Below are 24,499 nucleotides of genomic sequence, written 5' to 3'. Positions count from 1 at the left end.
AGGTTGTGCTCCATTAGACGAACGTTGATACACCGGCCAGTTTGGCTGATGTAGCAACCTCTGCATGACAGCGGAATCCTGTAAACCACATTTGTCCTGCACTCCACATGAGGCAGTTCATGTTTAATTGGGCAGGGCGGTTCAGTTCATGTTTAATTGAGCAGGGCAGGGTGGAGCATGTGGCACCACTGACAACTTCGCAAAATTTCCAGAGTTTATCCGGTCCTGCAAGCACAACTCGGATATTGCCTTTCTCCGCCACCTTTTTAAGGTGGGATGTCAGCTGGTGAATATAGGGCAGCGCCACGCATCTAGCCCGCTGATGAGCTTGCCGCTCAATCGTCAATGCCTGATCACCAGCTTTAACCACTTTTGTCAGGCCTTCAGCCACGAACGCCACAAGTTCCCTAGGTAACCCTGCCTTTGTCAGGCGAACTGCCTGTACATGTACCCTTTCATGAACCTTGTGTGAGCAGGGCTTGTCCAGGGCAGTGCGTAAGCATGTTTTGGTGATCCCGCTCTTAACCAATTTGAAGTCGGCCGAACCAAAATTCAGTATACTTTTTTTCAACCTTGGCTGGTACACGTAACAAATGCACAAGTCGCTGAAGAAAAACTGAACATCCAAGAACTGTAGGCTATGCTCGTTGTTAAGCTCATGGGTGAAGGTCAGACATTGAGTGCATGACTTAAAAAGAGCTAACGTCCTTTGGACTACCGCCTCATTTCCAACACCTTGACCACTGCATGCAGCAACCAGAAAGTCATCGACGTACCTAAAATTATTAAAAATTTGATTGTCTTCAAGGCACGCTTCAATGCGTCTGTCCAAACTAGAAAGTTACAAAAGTAGTAGAAACATAAAACTCTAAAAGTATTAAAACATTTCCCATAGAAGTGCTCGCATCGTTTTGGAAGCCCACAGTTCCTGATGATTCAATACTGTCCTTCACTGTCGCTGAAGTATCACTTTGAGGAATGGAATAAAACAGGTCTACATTGCAATCGAAAAAGCAAAGTTAGCTTCCAATGACCTCCCTTCGTGAGAGAAACAATCAATTATAACCTTTGAATTACGCACTCTGAATGGGTCATCAATTGGAAGGCGTTTCAAAGTTTTTTAGAGGAATTTGGAAAGAATACCCTGCCAAGAACCTGCCTCAGCAGCTATCGAACATAGAGGAATCTCCGGTTTGTGGGTTTGGGCCAAGAAGAATACAGTCAAACCATTTCTATTGGCCCCTTCTATCCTTTTCTGAAGATTAGCCAGATTCAGCTTTTTGCTAAGGGAAATTGCATGCTTCTTGAACTTTGCCATAGTTGAATGCATTTGCATAAAATTCTTTGAAATAGCCTCGTGTGCCTTTCTTGGAACATCTGTTTCGGCATCACTACAAACCCGCCCTCCTTGTCGGATAGAAGTAAAGTAAGATCATTGGAAACTAAATAGTCAATACTGGCTTTCACATTGAGCTTGGACTTCCCAGAACAGAAATTACCCCTTAGGAGACAATCCACACCTTCCTACGTACACCAACTTTTCTCCTCTTCATCTGCAGAGCCGGCAATCTTTTTGACCATTGCAACAAGTTCAGTTGCCATGTTTCTTGTCTCAGTGCAGAACTTAGGTCCCTGACTCAATACGTGCTCAACCCTTTGAGGCAGAACACACCCACCAAGGCACCCAACTTACCCACGTTCAGAGATCCTCTTTTTTTCAACTGGTTTATTCCAGGCACACAGCTTCGCCGAACAAGCATTCCAAAGAAAATTAGTGATACAGTGAAAAAAAGAAAACAAGAAACCATGCAAATAACTGCGTACTACAGCGTTAAAATCTTAATGAAAGCAAGCCAGCGCAATTGACAACACAAACGAAGGCTCCTGAAATGAATTTGTATCTTTAGTCATCTTCACTGTTGTCTTCCACTAAAGTGTGCTGTGGCTGCACGACAACTCTTTTTATACTGCCATGAAAGCCACAGGGTAAATTGAAATGTGCGTGTAAGTCAATCCCCTCACAAATTTGCACTTACATTTTTTGGACTTTTGGTGCAACTTATACGCAATAAAGTATGGTGTGCAGGCTTAACAAACAAAAAAACACTTTGAGAAAAGTATAAATTTCAGTCGCACCACTCCTCAAGAACATGAATTGATACCATAATGCCAAAAGAAGGGCAGAAAGAGTGAAGTGGCTCAAAAAACAAATAAAAGACAAAACTAACATCGTGTATGCAGATGCTGCCAGATACTACTGGAGGAAATACACAGCAACAGTGATAGACTGGGATATGAAGACAGTCACGAATGCCTCTTTGTGTACCTCCTCAATCACCAAAGCAGTGTCCGTTTCCAGGCCTTGGGAGAGCAGGCATACAGGAGAAAGCAGTCAATTATCATCACAGACTCCCAGAAAGCATACCAGCTTTATAGGAATGGCCAACTGCCCACAACACTCATCAAACTACTGGAACATGAATTAACCCAGAAACACTGGCTGGTCTGGTGCACGTTACACGCCGGGCTCGAAGGGAATGAAAGAGCAGATGCTCTAGCTCAAGAACTTATCAACCGAGTGGAGCATCTCTATCTCATCAACTAACCTCATTTAACAACTTCAAAAGACATTCTTGCTCACCAGCGGAATGGCATGCCCCACAAATCATTAGATGAGGAGGACACTACAGACCTCCATAAAATACAAATGGATGCCTTCCCAAATCTTTCAAAATTAAGCGAAATTTATCCGATGCTGTATTGGGATGCTTGTCTATGGTATGGTGGCTCACCACCGTTATACCACATCTCGTGGAGAACGGAAATTTAGACACTTTCCTAGGTAACAAAGTCGTAAATAGCACAGAGGAATGGGAGTGGTCCTACCCATAACATTCAGTCCTCATTTCCCCTTTCCCTTTATTTTATAATAAAGTTTCATATATATGTCAAACTTGTACACATTACAGAAAATAAGTAACCAATTACTTCATTCAAAAATGTAGTTGAACTAATTACAAGGACCAGTTACTGCCCACAAAAGTAACTGAGCAATTACAAAAATGTAATTGATGACCTTCACATTACTGTAATTGTACAAATACAGTAAATAGAATGAGCTGGCCTTACCCTTTCAGCGCGTCCTCTGCAGCCCTTCATATGTTGTTTATGTTCACTGACAAGTGCTTTTCAAAATTTTCGGTGGTCATTTTCCTTAGTTTTCTTGTGAGAACATCAGCAGTGTCACTGGAAACACACACTGGGAACAAAAGTGAGGAACTAGTATGCAATTACAATGAAAAAAACGACGTCTCAACTCATTTAACATGAACATTCTGACATAGTGGCGATTGTGCCACATATAGAAACATGAAGCCATTGTAAGATGCAGAATGCAATGTCAACAGTGCAGGCCATGCAGCCTGCCATTAAAGATGAGGAAACAAAGACTGAGCATTGTGTGGCGCAACAATGGCTGTTCTACCATTTTTTCTGCCAAATTCAAGTGTTCTGAAATGTACCACCTGTTACAGCTTGTTTCAAGAGTGAAGTAACCGGTTACGTATGTAATTGGCCACTGGAAAATGTAATTGAATAATTGTCAGCAATACAGAGTCACAAAAGTAATAAGTCAATTATAATACTACCCAGAAATTTAATTGAGTACAAGTAATTTGTTATGTATAACTTTGCTTTTTGCAGTGGTTTTCTCTAACTTTGTCATGGCATATTCTCTTATTTGTGTTTAGCCGGCTAATGAAAAGAGTGCCTCTTAGCTTCTCATATAGAGTTTGTTAAAGGGACTCTGAAATGATTTTAACGATTTTGTACAAATGTACAGAGTCGTTACGGTAGGTCCTTCTGATAATTAAGTGATGCATTTTAGTGCTCCACCTAAAGCGTGTAATTTATTACATGGTTATAAAAATGTGCATCGCTACAAATTGTAGCGGTACCGCTCCCCAGTGTTTTCAGCTGCCCCTTCCCAATTGACATAGTTATCCCAACTGTCATTTGGGCGAGCTGTCCAATTGGCTACCCAGGTTGCCTCATTGATAATTTTTCCTACTTTATTGGGAACAAATGTTCATAATAGTCGGGCTGTTGAACGTTAACTTGTTTCTATAACAAGAAAGTAATCGAAAGAGAAAGCACAACAAAAATTTATCACTACACTCAAGCACTTTTGGCACACAGCAAGCACAATCTGCTTGAATTCCAACATGCTCCATGCCGACATGAGCTGCATGGTCAGTGTTGGTCTCGAGCTTTCTTTTCGCAAGCACCATGGATCGTCCTTGTTGCATTGTTGGCTGTAAACGTAGCGATTGTTAACATGTCAAGTTGCAACATTGTGTCCTTCTGCATGGCAACATGCGAGTGGTGTGGCTGCAGTGCATCAGGCTGTCGGTACTCGGTTGGCACCAGCATCTATGCGTTTGCAGCCATCGCTTCACGTTGGAGGATTACTACCAGAATAGAGTTTTAGCATGTCCAGTACTCGGGTAAATGCAAGCACAAGTGGTCTGGGCCTAGGCGTTTTATGGAATGAGCGGAGGTGCAAATGTGAACGGCCTGCATGGTGCAGCTACCTGGTGGTGCAGCTCAACCAGACAAACAAGTGCATTCTACATTGCTGTGCTGCTGGTGTAAATTTTTGGCAGGAGCACAACCATGAAAGCATTGTCTTTTTAAATGTGTAAAATGTTTTACACCTGCTTACAGAAATAGTAGCTCTGTGTTTGGCTGGTTAAGCTCTGCACCACCAGGTGGATTCACCATGCAGGCCACTCAGGCTGCTCACATTTGTGCTAAGCCCCTTTATCACAGTGGTAGTAGTATGGAGGGTCTTTAGTTTACACCTCCGCCCATTCACCAAAAACGCCGAGCTCGCCTGCGGTTACTGGAATACATACTGGACATGCTCAGCGCTTTGGCAGAATGCTCGCAATGCATGCTACTTGGATAGCTCTGATGGGGGTTGATGGCCAGGAGGCTAACAGAGAGGTTGGAGAGGCTTCGCACGCTATCTCCAAGACAACCAGAAGTAGACCACACAATGTCGCATCATGACGCAGGGCCAGTGAAGGTGGAGCTTAGCCCTGATCACTCAGCAAACGAGTTGAGGAGAAAGAGCATGGCTAGGGAAGAAGGTAACTTGTAATCGTCGGTAGCTGTCTTAATATGAAATATGTCATTCCAATTGTGGCACTAATATTTTATAGTAGCTGAATCCTAAGCAGATAAAAAATTTGTGCTAACCATTTCAGGAACCTCTTAAATTGTTAGTTTCACCATAATGCCTTAAGAAAGGCGCAATTTTTTTTGTCACTTGGGACATCCTTGTTATAGCGCTTGATTTTGTGGCGTTGTCTCTCGCAGCTTTCACAACATAGAAAATTCTTCCAAAAGTGACGACAGCCGATGGATTATTTTCTGGCTCATCTTTGGCCTCTTCAACATGATGGACTACTTCACTGACCAGATTAGGGAGAACTTCCCACTCTTCTGGTTGTTCAAGGTAAGGCAAAAGTTTTGTGCTGTAATACCAATCCGTGCTCAAGGTATGGTGGTTCCTATGCCCAATGCTCACAGAAAGGCACTATACCGAAGTGTTTTTTCTCTTTGACCTCGCATTGTTCTTTTCTCCATGGTTCCAACAAGTGCCTTGTGATGTACTAGAGAAAACACAGGGAAGGCACGGGATGGAAATTCAGGACAATGAGCAAAATGAGAACAAGGTGAAAGCAGGAGCCAACGTTTCGACAAGTGGACTTGTCTTCTTCAAGGCGACATGTGCTTTCCTCGCCACAGTATATATAGGTGGGGTTCTTCTAAAAGGGAGAAGGCGTAAGGCGAGTGGGTGCGGCAAGGAGCGAAGGTGTGTTAGCAGTGAGGGGGTCGAATTGAGAATAAAGGAGTGCTGTACCCAAGGCCAGGGACACAGCCGTATGTCAATCACGAGTCAACATCCGCACGTACCGGTGTGTCAGAGGTGTGCACAGCAGCACTCTATTACCTGTTTCGCTGGAAGTCGTGAGCTATCGTGCCTCTGAAAGAGATAATAGAAGGAGCAGCAGAAACCGGTGCTCATGAAAGCTTCAGAAAAAAAGAAGTGCATAATCTATCGCGCTCATAGAAACTGACGTCGAGTTTGCCAGGACCAACAGGTGCAAGTGAACGCTGCTCTACTGGCCCATTGCATCATCTCGTGTCTTCACCTTGTCAGATCTTATATTTAACTGCCCCTCCCCACTCTCACTCACCATGTTTAGAAGCGTGTCCTCTAACCGTATTAAACCAGTTGGTAGTTTGTGCTATGTATGTATATTCCTTGTTCTTTTATGTTCGTTCTTCTGTCAGTATAATACTAAGTGCAATAAAACCATGAATGTCCACCAACTAGCAACAAGCCTCATTTGTTGCTTTATGAAATGAATATATATATATATATATATATATATATTCAGTCAAGATTGTTTGAACATATATGATGCATGCTCGATTCTGCCCAGCACTAGAGAAATTTTAGTGATTTTTTCCGTCATTGAAGATTGGCACATACTCGGTGGTACACAACCAGTGAGCCAAGCTGACATGAAAGACATGCACATAGCCAGTAAGTCAAGTTAGCATGACGGAGGCTCATTGAAGATTGGCACATACCCATAGTGACACATATCCAGTAACCCAAATTAGTCCAACAGTTGGTTTCGAACCCTGTTCACTCAGCACAGTGACTCGATGCTGTGCCCATTAGATCAGGAAATACCCAGTAACCCAACATGGTTAAGAAAAAATGGTCAGATAGATAGGCAGGCAGTCCCTTGAAAGTGTGTCATGTTCCCAAATCATTCTAATCACATCAAAATATAATTGAATCGAGTGGTGCAGGAATAACTACTTCTGAAGCTATGCTGCTAACGACAATGTGTTTGTTGTGTAAGTGCTGAAATATGTTTGAGTTACAGAACATGTTCAAGTACTATTTTATATGAAGCGAAACACAAGTTAGCGAAATAGGTTGGTAGATACATACTGTGTTACAAGGCCCAGCCTTATGCACAATGACTACATTTGCCATTCTTCAAATGTTCAGATTTGCCATTTTCTAGTTGGTCACATTTGGCTTGCACATGATTGCAAGTCTGTGCTTTTTAATTATGTACCATTTTGAGTTGGGCCTCTCGTTTCATCTTCTACTCTTGAAACAGTGTGTTGCGAGCTAGACAGGTGTACAGTTGTGGATATGTGGTAGGCACTGGCATATGCAAGCTGGAATTTTTTCTGTCTGTCAGCTGCTTTCTGCTGTTTTGTTTAAAATGTTAGAAATTAGCTGTGCAACTCACCCAGAAGTTTCTATAACATGACATTTGGTTTATTTCAGTTGTGACTTTTTGTTGTTCATTGCAAGGGTCGAAATTGAGTGAGGTTCGAAAATTAATTCTGCAGCTTTTATTCTTGACCTGGTGTCTGGCGCCGACTGGAACTAACGGTGTGACCATCATCTACTTCCACCTGCTGTATCCACTATTTCTTGGTGTGAATGACCGCTGCGCCATGCTCACGGACTTTGAAAGCGGCCGGGCGTTCTGTAGCCGCGTTTGGCATCGCTACTACCCGTGGGCACAGTGAGCATTAGTTTCATAATACAGTGCTGTGTGTAATGCCAGCCACGTTAAAGGGCATCAGCTATAAATTCTCATGGCAGATGCAGAGTGCCAGCTAAGAGCATTTGTTCCAATCTGCATTTTAAATATTCATGCTCCAACCAGATCAGGCAAGGCGCACATGCACCACTCGACATACCCGGCTTTCCTCACGCTGCGGCGGAACTTGTCTGCCATTTGATGTAATAGCACTTAATATATGGCAAACCTAGCTATCAGCTAGTCCAGCAGATCAGTGTTAAGCCACATTGTCAGAGCATGCTGATTTATAAATAAATTATTCTGATAAATAAAACCTCAAGTGCTGACAGTGGGAAGCTAACCAGTCTAATCTAACTCCTGCCTTACCTTTTTATATGAATCGAGGTGAGCGTCCTCTAGCTTTGGTACTCTTGGTCAGCAAACAGAACTGATTTTCGGGCATAGTTGCATGATGCATTAACTTCTCTGCCTGAGCTTGACTTCTCACTGCTTGAGTTAAGTTTTCTCTTTGCATCATCACCTTTCGAGAAGAAAAGACTGTGCAACAGTTACCGCAGCAGAAGTATGATGTGCAGTTCTGTTGACTGCGATGTCAACAGCCGCTGAAGGATTTGTGTCGCGCAATGTTGCAGTTGAATCTGCTAGTTTTGATGGAGCAGTCATGGCTGTCTCATGAGGCAATCTTGGCTCGGGATCCGCTCTCTGTCATTGAAATGCAGGGTACACCCTCCCAAGCAGCTCCAATAAGAGCAGGAAATTTTGCTCTGAACCTGCCACTGGAATTTATAGGGACACAAGCACTAAGCCATGCCTCATGCTTGAAATGTTCCCTTTAAAAAGGAGGAGCTGTTGAAGGCTTATCTTTCCCATTTAACAAACAATATTGTCCACAAGATATCTTTATTTAATAGGGGCCCAGAGACCAATACGCAGAGGGACCTATGAGCCACACAGGTTAGGGTGAGCCTCCATACAGGTGTTGTAATTTAAATGGCTCAGGAAACAAAGCTACAATTTAAGGCCAAGCTAGTAAGTTTTCCTCATGCTCAGCCATGACAGGGATGGCATAATTGTGATAAGCCATATATTTTGGGGTGATTTCATGGATGTGAGCCATTTTTCTGTAGGGAGGGCCTGTGAAAGCTCTATACTTAAACCAAATCACAATAAGTAGCCTTAACCAAGCACAATCTTTCTAGCATCATCAGAAGCTGCTTCCAGGGTGAAATTTTGTCATCACCAGCCATATTTCACATCTGTACCACTTTCTTGTCTACAAATCTTCTACTGTTGGCAAAATTGATCCATCTTTTAACAGCGTAGTTTTACTTGATTTGTTTCTTTCAGTGTTTATGCATTACATTCTGTAAAATGGGATGATGTAATGCTAAGTGGCACAACAAAAGGAGTGTAGGATCAAGTAACTAATGGACCCAAAAACTTTTCAAAGATGCATGTGCAGATAATTTAAACCTCCACAGTGGGTTCTAGCATGTTTATGGTCATGGCTAGATGTAGCTAAGTAGGCCACGAAATACCATGTCAAATATGTTTGCATTTTACATACCCTAACACATTTACTCACATACACTAGAAATATTGTGTATAATAATATACGGGAAGCTGTCTCACCTTATGAGATGTGGGGAGCACATGCGCCCATCTTCCCCGCGCCGTCGCGTCGAGAGCCGGCATAGACGGGGGAGAGGCGCACTATGCCCTCTCCCGATTCTCCCTCGCTCTCGCGACGCGCGCGCGCCCTTCTTCCCCGACTCGCGGGCAGGTAGCTGACGGGCGAAGAGGACATTCTCCTCGCCCAGATAAAAAGGTACAAAACAGCGCAACCGGGGGAGACCCTCTCTCTCGGAGGCCGGACCCCTAACCTGCCAGACTGGAGTACCTGCCGCAACCCGTGAGTGACCACGTTGCCTGACTATCCCGGGCAACGAGGCCAGCCTATTTATTACTATTACAGAGAAGACGTCCCTCTGCCAGTGTTCTTTATTGCCGGTAGCAATAAACGTTTTTACAGTTGACACCGCTGGTTGCCTTATTCATTCGAACCCGACGTAGCCGCGATTCCCGCACTACGGGTTGGGAAGTAACACAAAGCGACTGCGTGGGGCTAGATCCGGAGCTCGCCTTCAGCCCTAGCCACACGTAGAGTGGACCCCCCACGGAGTATATCAAAACTCATTGTATAAAGGAAGTCTCTTAAGTGTGAAGTTGGCGAGGGTAAGATTGGCACAAGTTACCAGTGACCAGAGCAGGTCACAGGCACTAAGCGCCAGAACGCTAGTCCAGCAGGAAGTCGTTGCTTTACCTATAGTTGGTGATAACCTAAAGATGCAGTGAGAAATACACCATTGTCCAACTCAAAAAGGGTTTGTATAGATAAGCTGGCCAATTACCGCCACTCATTTTCGTGACATTTGCTTTCAGTACAGGCATCACTCGTGAACTATGCTTTGGAGATGGAAGGCCAATGCAAAGCAGTTTTATGGAAAGAGCTTTCACTGTATTCTTATGTCACCCCTGAGACTGAAGAATTGCCCAGCACTATCATTAGCGCATACCTGCCAGCCTTTACGACTTTATTATAAAATGCCCTATTTTTAGGGCTTGTTTATAAGACTACTGCCATAGTGACAGCAATAATTTTAGTTATTAATTTTCATCCAGTTTAGGGCTAAACTGACTGAAAACGAATACGAGTACAGTTGGCAAATGAATTCTCAGGGCCTGATTGTTTGAACCTGCTCGATTAGTTGGACTTACCTGAGCCACCACCATGCACTTTACATACCAGTGTACAACAGCAGCCAAAAATATCTCCATTCATTGCATGAATACCTTATGAAGAACTTAATATTTCTATTTGTCTGTGGCACAGATCATTGAATCTCTAGAGAAGGGTGCATATTTACAGCATCCTTAGAGAAGAAAGTTTGGGATTGTTTTTATAAACATAATAAGATGCTTTTTATGCTTCTCACTAAATTTGAGTATTTTTGTACTTTCACTGTAGTCTTGTCCAAGTTAAGGCTAGCAGGCTTGTCAGTGCCATATTTATTATCTGCACTGTCGTTATACTGGGTGTTTCTACGAAGACATTAAGTAATATTTAAAAATAGCTGTTTTGAAATAAAAGGACGCTTCCTTCGGAAACATGCCATCAGCAGTGGTGAACACAGGATGGCGGCTGATATGTGGTAATTAGTTGCTAAAGGATAGACAGTTAGGCGAGTTGGTGCGGTAACATGATTTTGGCTTCTAGCGCGAAGTGAAACAGGGACACAGAAAGGAGCAGACAGGATGAGCGCTAACTCTCAGCTAAATTTTTATTAAAACAAAGAACATATATATAGGTGATTGCAAAAACCGTAGCACAAGAACATGACAAGGTAAAAAGCATCAGTTAAACATATCAGGGGGTAGGAAGTCAAAGAACAACAACTAAACAAAGATTTCTTCAGATTAGTGCACGTATTGCAAAGGTACTAAAATTCGCAATCTAACAGAGACAACGGAGCATGACTGATCCAAGTGTCTCCTAATATTTTTATGTGGAATGCGTCGATAATTTCACGCGTAGTTTGGCATCTGTGTCTAGAAAGAATTTTTGTGTCTTCAAAGAAAGGTTTGCAATCGCAATCGAAACAATGTGCCGCTAAATGTGATGCATTAGGGTTGTTTAGTGAATGTTTGTGTTCTTTTAGTCTAATGTTAACCCTTTCGGCCCTGGCGGTGTCAATTGACACCACAAGAGAAATGGTACCTCCACGCAAAGAAAACGAAACAAGAACTTGCAATTTTTCGCCCGAAAAGAAGTCCGGGCCCACCTACTGCCGTGGACATCAGTATCGCCGCGTTTTCTTGAACGCTGAATTCACGACGAAAAAGAAGAAGCGGCGACATCATGGCGAACGCCGAGCCGGGTGAGTTCCGACTTTCTGCAACCGTAGCTATGTAATTCTCTAGGATTATGTGCCCATTTTTTTTTTGTATGTTGTGCCTTAGTAGTACATTAGTGAGAAGGCGTTTGAGATATTTTGTTTGCACGTGCAGCTTTTTCGCAGTGGCACGCTTTTCTCATGTACGATTTTGACACCGTCAGGGCTCAACGGTTGCCAATGGCGGTGTGCGAGTCTATTGTGGCACCTGTTTTAGACGCGCGATATCTGAATGAATGCTGACGCGGTGTATCAATTACCCTGTTTATTTTTTTTCACAGGTACGGATATACCTGTGACTTCGTTCTATCCGTGCCACCGAACCCGTTCCACATGGCTACAAGCAACAATAGACGCGCTGTGCGAGGAGCTCGACAACGGCAACTTCTCCGACATAGACGGCAGATTTTGATGACTCTGACGACAAGGGTGTGGGGCATTGTGCTTCTGATGAAGCTCAAATGGAGAGCGACAGTGAAAGCTCCGATGACGAGAGGGCGCTGGACACATCTGGCGGCTGGAGACTAGAATCGTTCAAGGCACCGGACTCAACATACACAGGTGATGCCCACGAAGCACCGGAACACGGAGAGCTGCTGTCACCCTATGAGTATTTGGAAGGGAATGTGGCGAATGTTGTATTTCGGGAGCTGGCTGAAAAAACAAACCAGTACTCGGTGATTCACGAAGACAGCTCCGTCAACACCAACGAGGCAGAAATAAGGCGTATAGTTGCACTACATATCACGATGGATGTTCTCCACCACCCGAGGCTGGGACTTTATTGGAAGCCGAATATGAAGGGCGATCTTGTGGCGTCTGCAGGCATGTCGCGCAACCGTGAATCATCCAGACTCTACCGACCGCCTCTGTAAAGTGAGGCCACTGCTTGATGTTTTCCAAAGCAAGTGTAAATCACTCATAGCAGAGGAGCACCTCTGCATAGATGAGCAGATGGTGCCTTTCAAAGGGCAGCTTGACATAAAACAGTATGTCAAAGGCAAGTCGCACCCATGGGGCATGGAAATATTTATGATCTGGGGCGAATCCGGCCTTGTATATGACTTTCTACCCTGTCAGGGGTCCACAACAAAGATCGAAGACCATGTCAAACAGCACTATGGTGTTACAGGCGCGATAGCCTTGCATTTAACTGACAGAATTCTATCTGGTGTGGGACACAAGCTTTTTTCCACAACTATTTCACGTTCTGACACTGCTCAGTGAAATGTTGTGTAAAATATTTGCTGCCGGCACTGTAAGATCGAACAGGTGTGAAAAGTGCCCTTTGAAGACTAAAAAAGTACTGAAAAAAGTGGCCGCGGTTCTTCAGAATTGAACTACCATTCACTTGCGAAAGTGGACCTTGAGAATGAAGTTTAATTTCATAAACCTGCAGTGGTAAATGCTTGGTTTGAGTACAGGCATGACGCAGACAAACAGAGCATCCCTAAGCAGCTTGATCTTCTTGACTTCATTGTAAGAGTCATTGAGGTACTGTCAGCAGCTGGGTCGAAACCTGTGGCGCCTAAGAGGGGAAGGCCTTCACTATCACCATTGCAGGCTTCAAAACACCCAAGAATGGCAGAAAACAGACCTGTCGAGGATGTAAGATTGGATCAGCTCAGACATTGCCAACTTCACGATGACACGAGGGAAAGAAGATGCAAGATGGAAGGCTGCACAGGAAGAACCCGCATAATGTGCGAGAAATGCAAGGTTCACTTGTGCCTAACAAAGTTGCGAAACTGCTTCAGGGCTCTCCATACGCGTGTATAACATCTCTTTAATCACTTTGACGATTTTGAGTTGCCCTATGTCATTTTGAATAAAGCTGCCACATATTTCACTTTGCAACCATTGAGCCCTGATGTACGGTTTTGACACCATGCTTGTAACTCTGTAAATACTGACGTTATGACGATGAAATTTTTCGGTGATGTCATGTATGCCCTAAACAAGAAAAGGAATGCTTCGAAAAAAATCTGCAAAGAAAATTAAAAAATCTGCCGCTCTGTCTAATGTAAGCTTTCCCGCACTCGAGTGGAATCTGATAAACTATACCCGTGTTGCAAGGCACTAAAGGGGACACATGTTTAACTCCGCAATCATCTTTTCTTTTTTTGCCTTCCTGTTCAAGTCTCCTATTTATCATAGGACACATGTTCGACAACTTGCGTGGGGCCGAGAAAAAGGTACTGACCTCATACCTATTGGCCACATTCCTTAAACCATGGGATAATCTATGTATGTAGGGTACTACAGCAAACTTTGTTTCTTTTTTCTGTTTTTCTTGTTTCTTACCGGGGCTTTTCACCCATTTTAAAAGTTTTTCGCAGGTTAGTGATAATAAATGCACGGGATAGCTAGCCTTTCTAAGCCTTTCTATTTGTTGTGAAAAACTTTGTTGCATATTGTGCGGACATGACTTAGTAATGGCATTCCTAAGAGTTGAATAAGCTATCCCCTGTTTAACAAGTTTAGAATGACAGGAAGAAAATTCTAGCAGTGGCTTCTTGGCCCTAGGCGAATAATGCCAACATACATGCTCATCCTGGAACGTTAAGCACAGATCTAAAAACTGTAATTTGTTGCCCGGAATAATCTCTAGTGTGAAACCTAGGCCCCCACCACATTCCCTAAAAACTTTTTAAATATCCGTAGCTTTCTTAATGTAGTCATCGCGAGAACAAAACACCAGGCAGTCGTCTACGTATCTAAACGCATGCACCGCCAATTCCTTAAGATTGTTTTGTAGTTTTCTATTAACGCGACTTAGATAAATGTCACTCAAAACTGGCGCAACTTTTGAACCAATACAAACTCCCGATTTTTGTACATACATAGAACTACCCCATTTTACAACGGTATTCCCTATGTAAAACAACAAAAGTTCTAAAAAAGATTCCACGGGCATCCCACAGTCCTGAGTAAACCGGAACTCATCATTGTTGAGCGTCAGTGCTTCTTTAACACTACACAGTAGTTCTGAATGCGGAAGCGAATAAAAAAGGTCTTTAACATCAACACTGATCGCTGAGCATTTACCTGGATTATTTTCTGTTAGGAAGGCTACAATTTCTTCCGAATATCTTATCAGGAAGGGGTCATTAAGACGAACTGAAGACAGTACATTATGCAAAAAAGTTGAGACTGTGTACTGCCACGTTCCTTTTTCAGAAATAATGGCTCGAAAAGGAACTTCCGGCTTGTGTGTCTTAGCACTAAAAAATATGTCGAGGTGCAGACCCTTGGAATGTTTAACTCCCGACGCGAGGCGCTCCAGACCAAATTTCTCAAGCAAATCAAATGCAGTTTTTTTTGCTTTCTTTAAATCGGTAATTTTTGGAACAAAATTTTTGTCAATAGCTGTTTTAGCTTTTTGTGCGTACAATTCTTCAGGAACAACAACAAAGAAACCTTCTTTGTCCGCAGTGACCAACCTAAGCTCATGCTTGACAAAAAAACGCGACACACCAGTTAGGTTGTCTGACTTACTGGACTGAGGCACAGTCCTCGCGATCACATCAACGCACTCAGTCACACACCTTGGTCGAAAGTCTTCAGTGACCCAACGAGAAATGGATCTAGACAAGCTGACCTTTTCCAGAGGTGACAGATCAGGTTCACAGGCAAACTTTGGTTCCTTGCGCAGAGTGCTTTCGATGTTAGCTGGGAGTTGTTGACCGCCAAGCACAAGCACTTTTCCTTGGTCCCGCGTAGTCTTATTATAAGCTTTACTGTCGCTGGCTTCTCACGTGGCCGAACCTGTATGAACAATTCACAGGCACAACGGTGCTCTCTCAACCTACCATTAAAAATATATGGCATGTAAACGAAGCAAGTGCGTGCATAAGGAACGTTGGTTCACAGGCCAACAAATGAAGCCGATAACTGCTGGGGGCATTATAATGAAAGCGGCATACTGGCAATGAGCTCCATTTCGTAGGCAAGCTTGTTGATGCTCATCTGCGGCAATCACTTGGTGCGTAAGGAGACATTGTCGTCCCAGACAGCCGTGAAGTCGGACACATGTCCACTGCTGTCCACGCACACTGACACTGCCGCAGTAACTATCTGGGACGCACACAAGCGGCAAATTGCATGCACACACTTCAGTCATACCTGCAGTGGATGCAGGCGTCTCCGGCACGAGGCCACAGAACACCTATACATACCTATGCATGAGGCCTGCCTGCAGTTCCCATGGCTGCCGCTAGCGGCTTTCAGTGGTGCCCCTATAGGCGCTGCGCATGGCGTATATTTATGACATTGTTACACTGAAACAGAGTGTTAATTTTACAATCGCGAGGGCAATCAAAATTGTTACAAAACTTGATTTTTTATATGCTTTAGAGATGAAACATGACACATGGTATGTATTTCCTCATGAAACAATGCCATAGTTGAAGTGGCTGTGAATGAAAGCACAGTGAAACAGGGGTATGACAAGGAAAAAATAGATGTGCTTCAATTAAAGCCTGAATTTCGAATGCAGTTGTTTTCCTTTGTTGGCGGCTGCACGTGTCACACAAAAGTTTGCCTGCACTCGTTTATTCTGTGTAGTACTTCATAGGAGTGAAATCGTTCCCTGTTCACTCGACTCCATCCAAGACACTGTTTTTGTTCCTTGATGGCTAATATTGTGCAAACAAAAATCTCCTAATGCTTATCATATTACCATTCTCCTATATAATGCATTCAGGCCTTGAGGGTGCTAATAAGTAGGATGGTCTAAAACTGCAATGCCAGCTTGGTGCTTATAGTTTTGTGCACTGCACAGAACTCTCTCCGCTCCTCTGCAAAGGTATTGGAATCTCAGTGAAAAGGGCACAGACATAGATCAGCGCCACGGTTAAAAAAAAAAAAAAGTTATCTGGTCACGGGACGTTCCCACTCACTAAGCAGTGCTGTCATCAACTGCTGAGCTAAATAATAGTTTCATACAGATAGCAGTGAGCCTGCAAATTTACTGTAAGGAGAGGCCGATCTTGCTTTCAACTTTTTGACATCTGTCGCATTCTGTGTGGCTTATTGCGGTCCAAAAGACACAATGGCTGTTGGTTATGTTTCCTTATATGTCATAACTAATCAGGAACTCTGGCAAGAACAATAATTTCCCACCTAACATTTCTCATCACATCTGCGCATAACTAATAGCAGTGTCACACGATCACTATCGATTGCAACCGGGCATTATCTGGATAGAGCTCCATTCAGATCAAGTGCTGCTGCATGGTCAGTTTCAATAGTGATCTTGCTCAGTTTGGATCCAGACTATTGCAATCTGTGCATTGCAGTTGAGCTACTTAATCACGATCATAGGCTGACATCTGTGGGCTCTAGTACAGTGTGCTAGAAAACGCTAAAAACAGATTAGACAGGAGAGTTTGCTGTTGGGCTAATTGGTAGACGACTTCGAAATTTAAAAACAGTGCCAGTTGTATTTGTGCATGTCTCACCTATTTTGTCCCGACTTTCTTTCTGTTTCTAACAGCCTAATAAAAGCACCTAAAAAGCTCCTTATAAACAATAGTGTGCTAATTATCCAAATTTGCTAATATTTTGCAAGTCTGCAATTGCAGTCACAACACCATGGAGAGTTGCAGACGATCAGTAGACAGAGTGGTTACTCGCCTAAACTCAATCTGAATGATTGGACCGTGCAGCAGCGATCATTGTCTATCGCTCCTTATCACGATCAAAAATGACCATGTGACACCAGTATTTGAGCCCATCATCTGTGTTGTGCATCTATTTTATGCAAGGAAGCCAACATGAGGAGATGAGAATGCACACTTTAAGGGATGCAGGGCAGCAGAGCATTCCCAGAGTTGTTTAGGAAAGGTGGAAACTTGCATTGGCCAGAATGCATTCCTCCATTTGCTCTTGAAATATGAGTCTCACGTGTGTGTGAGACTATTCACTTGGGACCAAGATGTGCAGAGCAGCAAACATGCAGAAATTTGTGAAATGCTTTTATTGCATGAGCAAACTCGTGATGTTCTGAGCCCCCAATTTTCTATGCACAAAGAAAAAAAATTAAAATAAGCGGTGCATCCATGTTTTAGTATCCTTCAGGAGGCATTGTGTGTCGCCTTGTCCTTTTCGTGGTCTGTGCTATACAACCCAAACATTATGAGCCAACAAGCCCAAATTTCCACCATCTATTAGAAATTATTGGTGGCGTTAATACGATCAGCAATCTATCTTATGATTGGTGCATAGTTGTGGATATGTTTTATATGATGATTATTCTGAAAAGCGGCATATACCAGTGACACACTAGTGACCCAAGTTGGCCGCATACCCAATGACCCAAGTTTGTTGTAAAAAGATTAGGCATGGATGTACTCACATACACACATGCACGCGTGTACTGTGCAAACTGGGTCAAGCTCCAGGGTGTCTACCAAGCTGACATTTCCAAATTCAATGAGTCTTCCAGGTTTTCCCTGAGTGCCTTTGCAAAATTCCCTGAGTGACACAGAACTTTGTTTTACGTCAAAATGGGCTGAAACTACATCGCCCAATGCTGTCACTCTCAAGCATGTAAAAAAAAAAAACGACTTAATTTAGTTTGAATACTACGGAGTAGCGTCTATGTTATTCAAGAAGAGAATAGAAAGAAGGGTTTAGTAAAATACACAGCAAATAAAATGTCTTAGAAAAAATGTGCAAATCGAGTCGGACATCCTCAAATACGAGTAAAAAGGATATGCATACGGAAGCAAATAGGTATTTTCGAATATGAGCTATTTCTATCAACTGATAGCAAGCTCCGTGGTATGAGGCCCGAACTTTGTCACAATTGAGATTATTCTCCCTCAACAGCTCGTAAGTCAACTTCAACTGTCCTGACATACTCTCAGCCCACGCACGACGCCTCAGTGTTGTGTTTCACTGCTTTAAAGAGTTCATTTTGGTTTGGATGAGGGACACTTGCATCTCAGCATCAGCCAACACTTTTATTTTGAGCTCAAGCTCCTTCAAAATGGTGGCAGCACGCTTACTTTCCTGTTCATTCCTCAATGTGTAGGTTCTTTTTGTTCTTGTCCTCCTTCCGCCACTCGTTTGCCCCATGGACCATTTGAAGCACCTTCTTGGTCAGTTGCACAGTCCAAGTCCGATTTTTCGAACTCCCTATGGGCTGCGAAAACATCCGAAAAATTTACAAGTTGGAAAAAATAAATGCATGTCACTTACTGCCCTTAAGGGCTCGAACCGCCACAGGCACAGTCGAAAACACTCTGAAGGCCTGTCGGTACACGTATTAGGCATATCAGTGCTCGTACTGTAACGGGAGATACCGAATGCGTGCATGTATAATTAAGGAATACATACTGTGTTCCATAGCAATAGCCCCTTTTCACTCTTGTTATGCTTCACCAAGTAACATTTCTGTAAAGAAGAGAAGCTGACTTTCGGGAACCGGCAATGTGCAACGCATCGTGCTTTTCAAGATTCTAAGCCAATCGTGAGGAACACAAAGGCGCAGTCGGTGCCATTGCCGACAGCAGTGAATTCTTTCAATGAAAATCATGGCACCCAACGGCAAGAAGCTTAATAGCGAACGTCGAAGAACCTAGGTCTAGCGTTGCCGCAGTGGTGGCTACGGCTGCCAGCGGATCTGCGTGCGAGAGCGCCGGTTAGAGGCAGCGAAGTAATCAAAATGGCAGTGGTGGTAGCTTTTATTAATGCCGTTTCGGACCTGCGGTCATGGCGGAACGTCTGGAAAATCGGACGGCGGAGGGTTCTTGCGTCCGAGATTTCAGATGTTCCGATACATTGACACTTTGGTGGCGCCGTGAAGCCGTCCAAATTATCGGGCATTCGGAAAGTCAGTCATTGACTGTACACTAGAAACTCCTCCAGCCGAGGACCAGGTGTCAATGACGATTCATTACAATTCCTATCTGTTACTCGAGTCAGCCTTACTGCGACTTTCGACCCTTTCAACAAAATTACCGCAAGTTTTCCCTGATAGAGGCACAAATTCCCTGAGTTTTCCCTGAGTTTTTCCACACTACTCAAAATCCCTGAGAATTGCCGGTTTTCCCAGTTGGTAGACACCCTGAAGCTCCCAAAGAATGCTAATTGCATTAAAAAAATGAATGTGTTGATTAGCTGTAAGCTAACCAGAATTTGCTTCCAAATGGCTACAAGACGTTGACTGAAATGTCTAAGTTGGTGTTCATTTCCCTGTAGGCCAGCTGCTCGGGAGGAGCCAGCACAAGCTTCTGAGAAAGCTGCTGTAGAATCTGCAGCTAAGAAGCCTCCTGCTGATAAGAAACCAACTGGTGGGTACAATAATGAAAATCCATTGGAACCTGAGTCTGCAGAATCAGAAGAGTAGAGATTTGTGAATTATTTACACAAAGTGTAACAGTTTAATCACAAGACTGCAATACTACTTACCATTAGTTTAGGCCTGCTTTGTGCAACAGTCTGCACTTCATATTTACATTGAAGTGAAAACAAATGTGGCTTAAAGGTGTTTGGTAAGCAGTAAACTTTGTTAGCTAAAGGGCAGTGTACTTTTCACCTTCATGCCTGCCTCACCTGCTGCAATGAAAGCATCCTTGTGGGCTTTTCATTTTATGAAGCACAATCTGATTTCAGGAAATATTATAATCAAAGTTCAGTTCAAAGCTTACAAGAATATTTTACAAGTGTCACTGAATGTTATATATAATTCCTTAGCTGTTACCTCTCTCAACTTTTGCAAAGGGGGGCAGGCATCATAGTAAAGTACATTTAAACCTCAGTAGAAGAAACTTATAACAAAATTCTTGACATAACGAAGTATTTACCTTTTTATAACTTGTTTATAGAACACCATGTATCTTGAAGCTCAATATAATGAAGTGTGTTTATACATGATTTCAGTATAACGCAATGTCACTGCCCCTGCGAAGGAATATCTAGGCAATAAATGGCAGTTGCCGCGGGCACAGATCTTCATATGGTTGCATTACACTGTGGCTGCTTGCAAAGACACCTGTGCGCCGTGCAACAGAGTGCACTGTGCGACAGAGTGCACTGTCAGACAGAGAGTGGCCACCAAAGCGCAGCGGTATAGCAGCAAGACCATCTTGCCGTCAAAGTTCTTATAAAGTAAAAGCACAACAAGATCTTATTGCAAGCCATATGCTGTTGGTGCGATGAAAAGTGTGCAAGTATGACCCAAGAAGGATGGTGGCTTGATGGGCACTGTCCCCTGTGTGAGGTAATCTGCGTTGTGTGCAAAAGTGGGACAGCCGAGATGGTCTTGGCTTCATGTGCACTCTCTTCCAGCCATTTAGTGCTGGAGGTTGCGTACTCTTGAGTTTTGGAGGCATGCTGAAGCCAGAGGTTGAGGAACCATCAGCTACCCTTGGTCTACACCCTTCATGATAGTGTCAGCCCACTGTAGGAAATACTATAAGCTGTAGTGTCGAAGCAGACACAGAAGCTTCTCAGGTTTCACTTCATACCACCGATATCAAGATATTGTCAACACAGCATGAAACCGTATCTTTGGTCACTGATGCTCAAATTCAACAAATATATATATTTTTTCTTATTCAAGTTAATTTCCTCCGATTGCCCGATAATTCAAAAAATTTTATATCGCCTTCCGCAGAAGAAAAAGCCATTGGTGACGCAAGAGGTCAAATTTGAATATAATGAAATTTCGTTATAACAAAGTCAAGCATTGATTCTATTGACTTCGTCATATTGAGGTTTAACTGTACATCCGCATTTAATGTTTAGAATGTTTGGCAATTAGCTTGTTACAGTTGTGTAACATACAGATTGTTTTAGCCATTTCACGAAGTAAGTTTTACTTGAGTGCTGCTTATTGCAAAGGAACAGCTCTAAATACACTAGGATTAGCTGGTGCATACTCTGTAATGTTTTTTAAAGTGTGCATTTCTTTTTTTTTGCAAGTTATATTCTATTTGTTTATGAGATCACTGTTTTCCACTGAAACTAAAATCTTGAATTCGGCAGTCGTTAAAGTTCTGGCAAAGGTCACATTGATTTCCACACTTTGGTGAGCAGCTTCAAGAATATTCATTCACTGTTTTTCAACTGATTGTGCTAATGCATGACTGCATGGACAGCTTCCGTTTCTGCAGGCGATGGCAAAGTCAAAACATCGGAGAGTGGGTCAGTGGCCTCAGCACATAAAGCTGATAATGCCAAGCTGAAGAAAGAAGGTACAGCAGCCAAGGTGGATGAAGCAACTGCCAACACTGCAAAGGGCTCTGCAGGGAAGAAGCTGGAGCCTGTTGGCGAAAAGAGCAAACTGCCTGAGGTCACCAGTAAGGGTGCCAACACCACTACAACCGAGGGGACAAAAGGAGATGTTCATCCTGCTACTCACAAAGTGGGTGCCAACAAGGCACCAGATAAGCACAAGGGCACAATGGCTGAACAGCCCTCTTCTCCTGGTGGGAACAGGGAGCCAGGCATGCCAGCCAGTGGAGCGTCGCTTCACTTAAGTTCTAAAGATGGGTCACACTCGGCAACAATGGCTGCTGCTTTGAAGCCACTATCCCAAGCTCCCACGAAATATGCCAGTGACACCATCGTCAAGAGCAAGATGGGATCACAAGACTTTAACGAAGGGACCTACCAAAGCCACCTCAGCTCCCACCGAAGCTCAAAGAATGAGAGAGGTGCTGGAGCAAGTTCATGGAATGATGTTAGCTTGTTCTCAAAACAAGATGAAGACAGTGGATCAGCAAGAAAGCGCGACGATGACCGCGGAGGCTCGTTGTCTCTGCTCGCAGGTAGCAAGAGCAGCATCCCAATCATCCAACCCGTAGTTCAACCCTTGTTCAGTTTGTACAGCTCTCCTTACAGCTCAACCTGTGGGTCGGCCAACAATGTTTCAGGCTCTGGCCAGCCACCTGCGGGGCCTTATGCATTTGGTCCAAGCTACCCCAGCTACCATGCAGGACCATTTTACCCAGGGTGTCTGCAACGGCCTTCTCTGGGCTACAGCAGGCCACGGATGCTCCTCTACACTGGACCCACACAGAGGCAAAAATCGCTGGGGTTGAAAAATGTGCCATCTCTTGAAGAGTCAGAAGGTGACATGTTCACGGATGACCCTAAGCCAGCAAGAAAGACAAAGGGTTTATCTCAAAGCAGTTCTGACAAGATGCGAGATGATGATGGTGCTGATGACAAGTATGCACAGCAAAAAGATGGTATGGATTACAAAATGGGTAAGGCTGGTGCTATCAAGGAAGAAGGTAGGAAGACAGGTGACGAAGAAAGGATGGAAGATAAGAAGAAGTCAGCAGGGGAGGAGAAGTTAGACAAGAAAACCACTCATTGAGATACAGCAGCAGATCAACAAACGCTGGAACCAGTGGCAATATTTATAGTTAGTATCTGTGTGTACGAGGTTGACAAGCAGTGCTTGAAAAAAGCACCATGTTTCGGTGGCCAGACTTTGGTACAAATTGTTATGGACTGAATGAGTATCAAGCTTTTTAATTTCGCTGCATAGTGCCCCTCTGTCCACAACTTGAGAAATTTGCTTAGACATAGGTATGTATGCTGCTTCAATCTCTGCTTTCAGACTCACTCAAGCTGCAGCAGGCTCAGTAGTAGACGCCTAAACGGTCTGTGCAAATTTACACGCCGGAAATTGCAAACACCCCTCAAATATGATGCTGAAACAAACATGGAAAAGGAACATGGTGATGTTTAGAAAGTGTAACGTAATTTCTTTTTTTTTTAATGGAAATTGGTACATAGCTTTAGACTAAATAGTTGATGCTATTGAGAGAGTGGCTGAATAAGTGGAAATTGGATAAAAGCTGCATAATATTAAAGTGTGGCCAATTTTGGCTCAACTCTTTCGTTACTGCAAGAAAACGGTCGTCGTTTATTGTTCTCAGGAAAAAATTATTTACCACTACAGATAATATCCCAGCACACATTGGAGCATAGCATTGTGCATAATGAAATGCTCGTTCCAAAAACATATGTTGCCACACAGAAATAAATTACTTGGTAAAACATAAAAATTCTACAAGACACCATTTTTGCTGCAAGTTGATAAAAACAACAAAGAAACATGATGTCTACAAAGACGTTAATATCATAGGAAATTCAGAATATACATTTCACAGATAACCCAGGAGTAGTGTCTCAAAAAATAAATGCTCAATACACCGCTGTTTTTCGGATAGAAAAAAGAAGCTCATTGCTTATGCCATGCGGTGAAGCAGTTCCTGGATTTTGTGAAGCATAGGTGCACTCTGCAAGTTTCCCACATCTGGTTTTTGTTAAGCTTTGCGGTCCTCATAACACATTTTGCAGTTCCACCTTTTCGGCATTTTCTAAGGATGGTCCGATGAGAAATCCAAGGAACGTACTTCACCAATTTGTCTAATGCACATCTTCCAGGACAGAGCACGCTCTCAGCGTAGCTGGGCAACTACAAAATTATGCATCCAGTCATATCTGTTTGCATTTTTACAGATTGTCGTTATCACCTTTGCAAAGGAGAAAAGTAGAAAGAAATCCCATGCCGTTGTAAACTGTCTTACTCTGATCTGTAGTGCTGGGGCGAGATGTGCTACGAGCGGCCTTCATGGCGTGAATGGGTTTCTTTGCTGCCGAAGGCAGCCCATCATAACCAAGCGAAGTATGCACCCTGAAGATAATCAGTAGAGCACTCAGGCTGTGTAAAAAGATAGGCAGATAAGGGCGCACAAGAAAGGCGACCGCTCAAGGCCGTAGAGAAAACTTAACGGTGAACAGCAGTCGAGCACGGGCAAGCTGGCGTGCATGGTCGGCGAGGGCGATGGCGTCACGCGCATACTCGGTTGTTGAGGTCGCAGCAGGAGGACGTACCGTGACAAGGGGCAAGGTCGGTTCGCGACC

At 43.5% G+C, this 24,499-nt stretch overlaps 1 protein-coding gene across 5 annotated transcripts in view; it reads left to right on the top strand.

Moving 5' to 3' along the window:
* Positions 1–23,109, top strand: part of LOC135904023 (uncharacterized) — a 58,455-nt gene extending 35,346 nt beyond the window's left edge. For 4 of the 5 annotated variants that reach the window (XM_065434581.2, XM_065434580.2, XM_065434578.2 and 1 more), the window contains 4 exons: positions 5,383–5,521; positions 7,453–7,631; positions 19,814–19,905; positions 21,715–23,109. In XM_065434581.2, coding sequence (XP_065290653.1) covers positions 5,383–5,521; positions 7,453–7,631; positions 19,814–19,905; positions 21,715–22,940 — 1,636 coding nt within the window. In that variant the 3' untranslated portion in view covers positions 22,941–23,109. The remainder of the gene's footprint in view (positions 1–5,382; positions 5,522–7,452; positions 7,632–19,813; positions 19,906–21,714) is intronic. The other variant, XM_065434579.2, reaches the window with a different exon arrangement.
* The last annotated feature ends 1,390 nt before the right edge of the window (positions 23,110–24,499 follow it).

This window comes from Dermacentor albipictus, chromosome 5, assembly GCF_038994185.2.
Source record: "Dermacentor albipictus isolate Rhodes 1998 colony chromosome 5, USDA_Dalb.pri_finalv2, whole genome shotgun sequence".
NCBI lineage: Eukaryota > Metazoa > Arthropoda > Arachnida > Ixodida > Ixodidae > Dermacentor > Dermacentor albipictus.
This window is presented reverse-complemented; position numbering and strand designations above follow the sequence as displayed.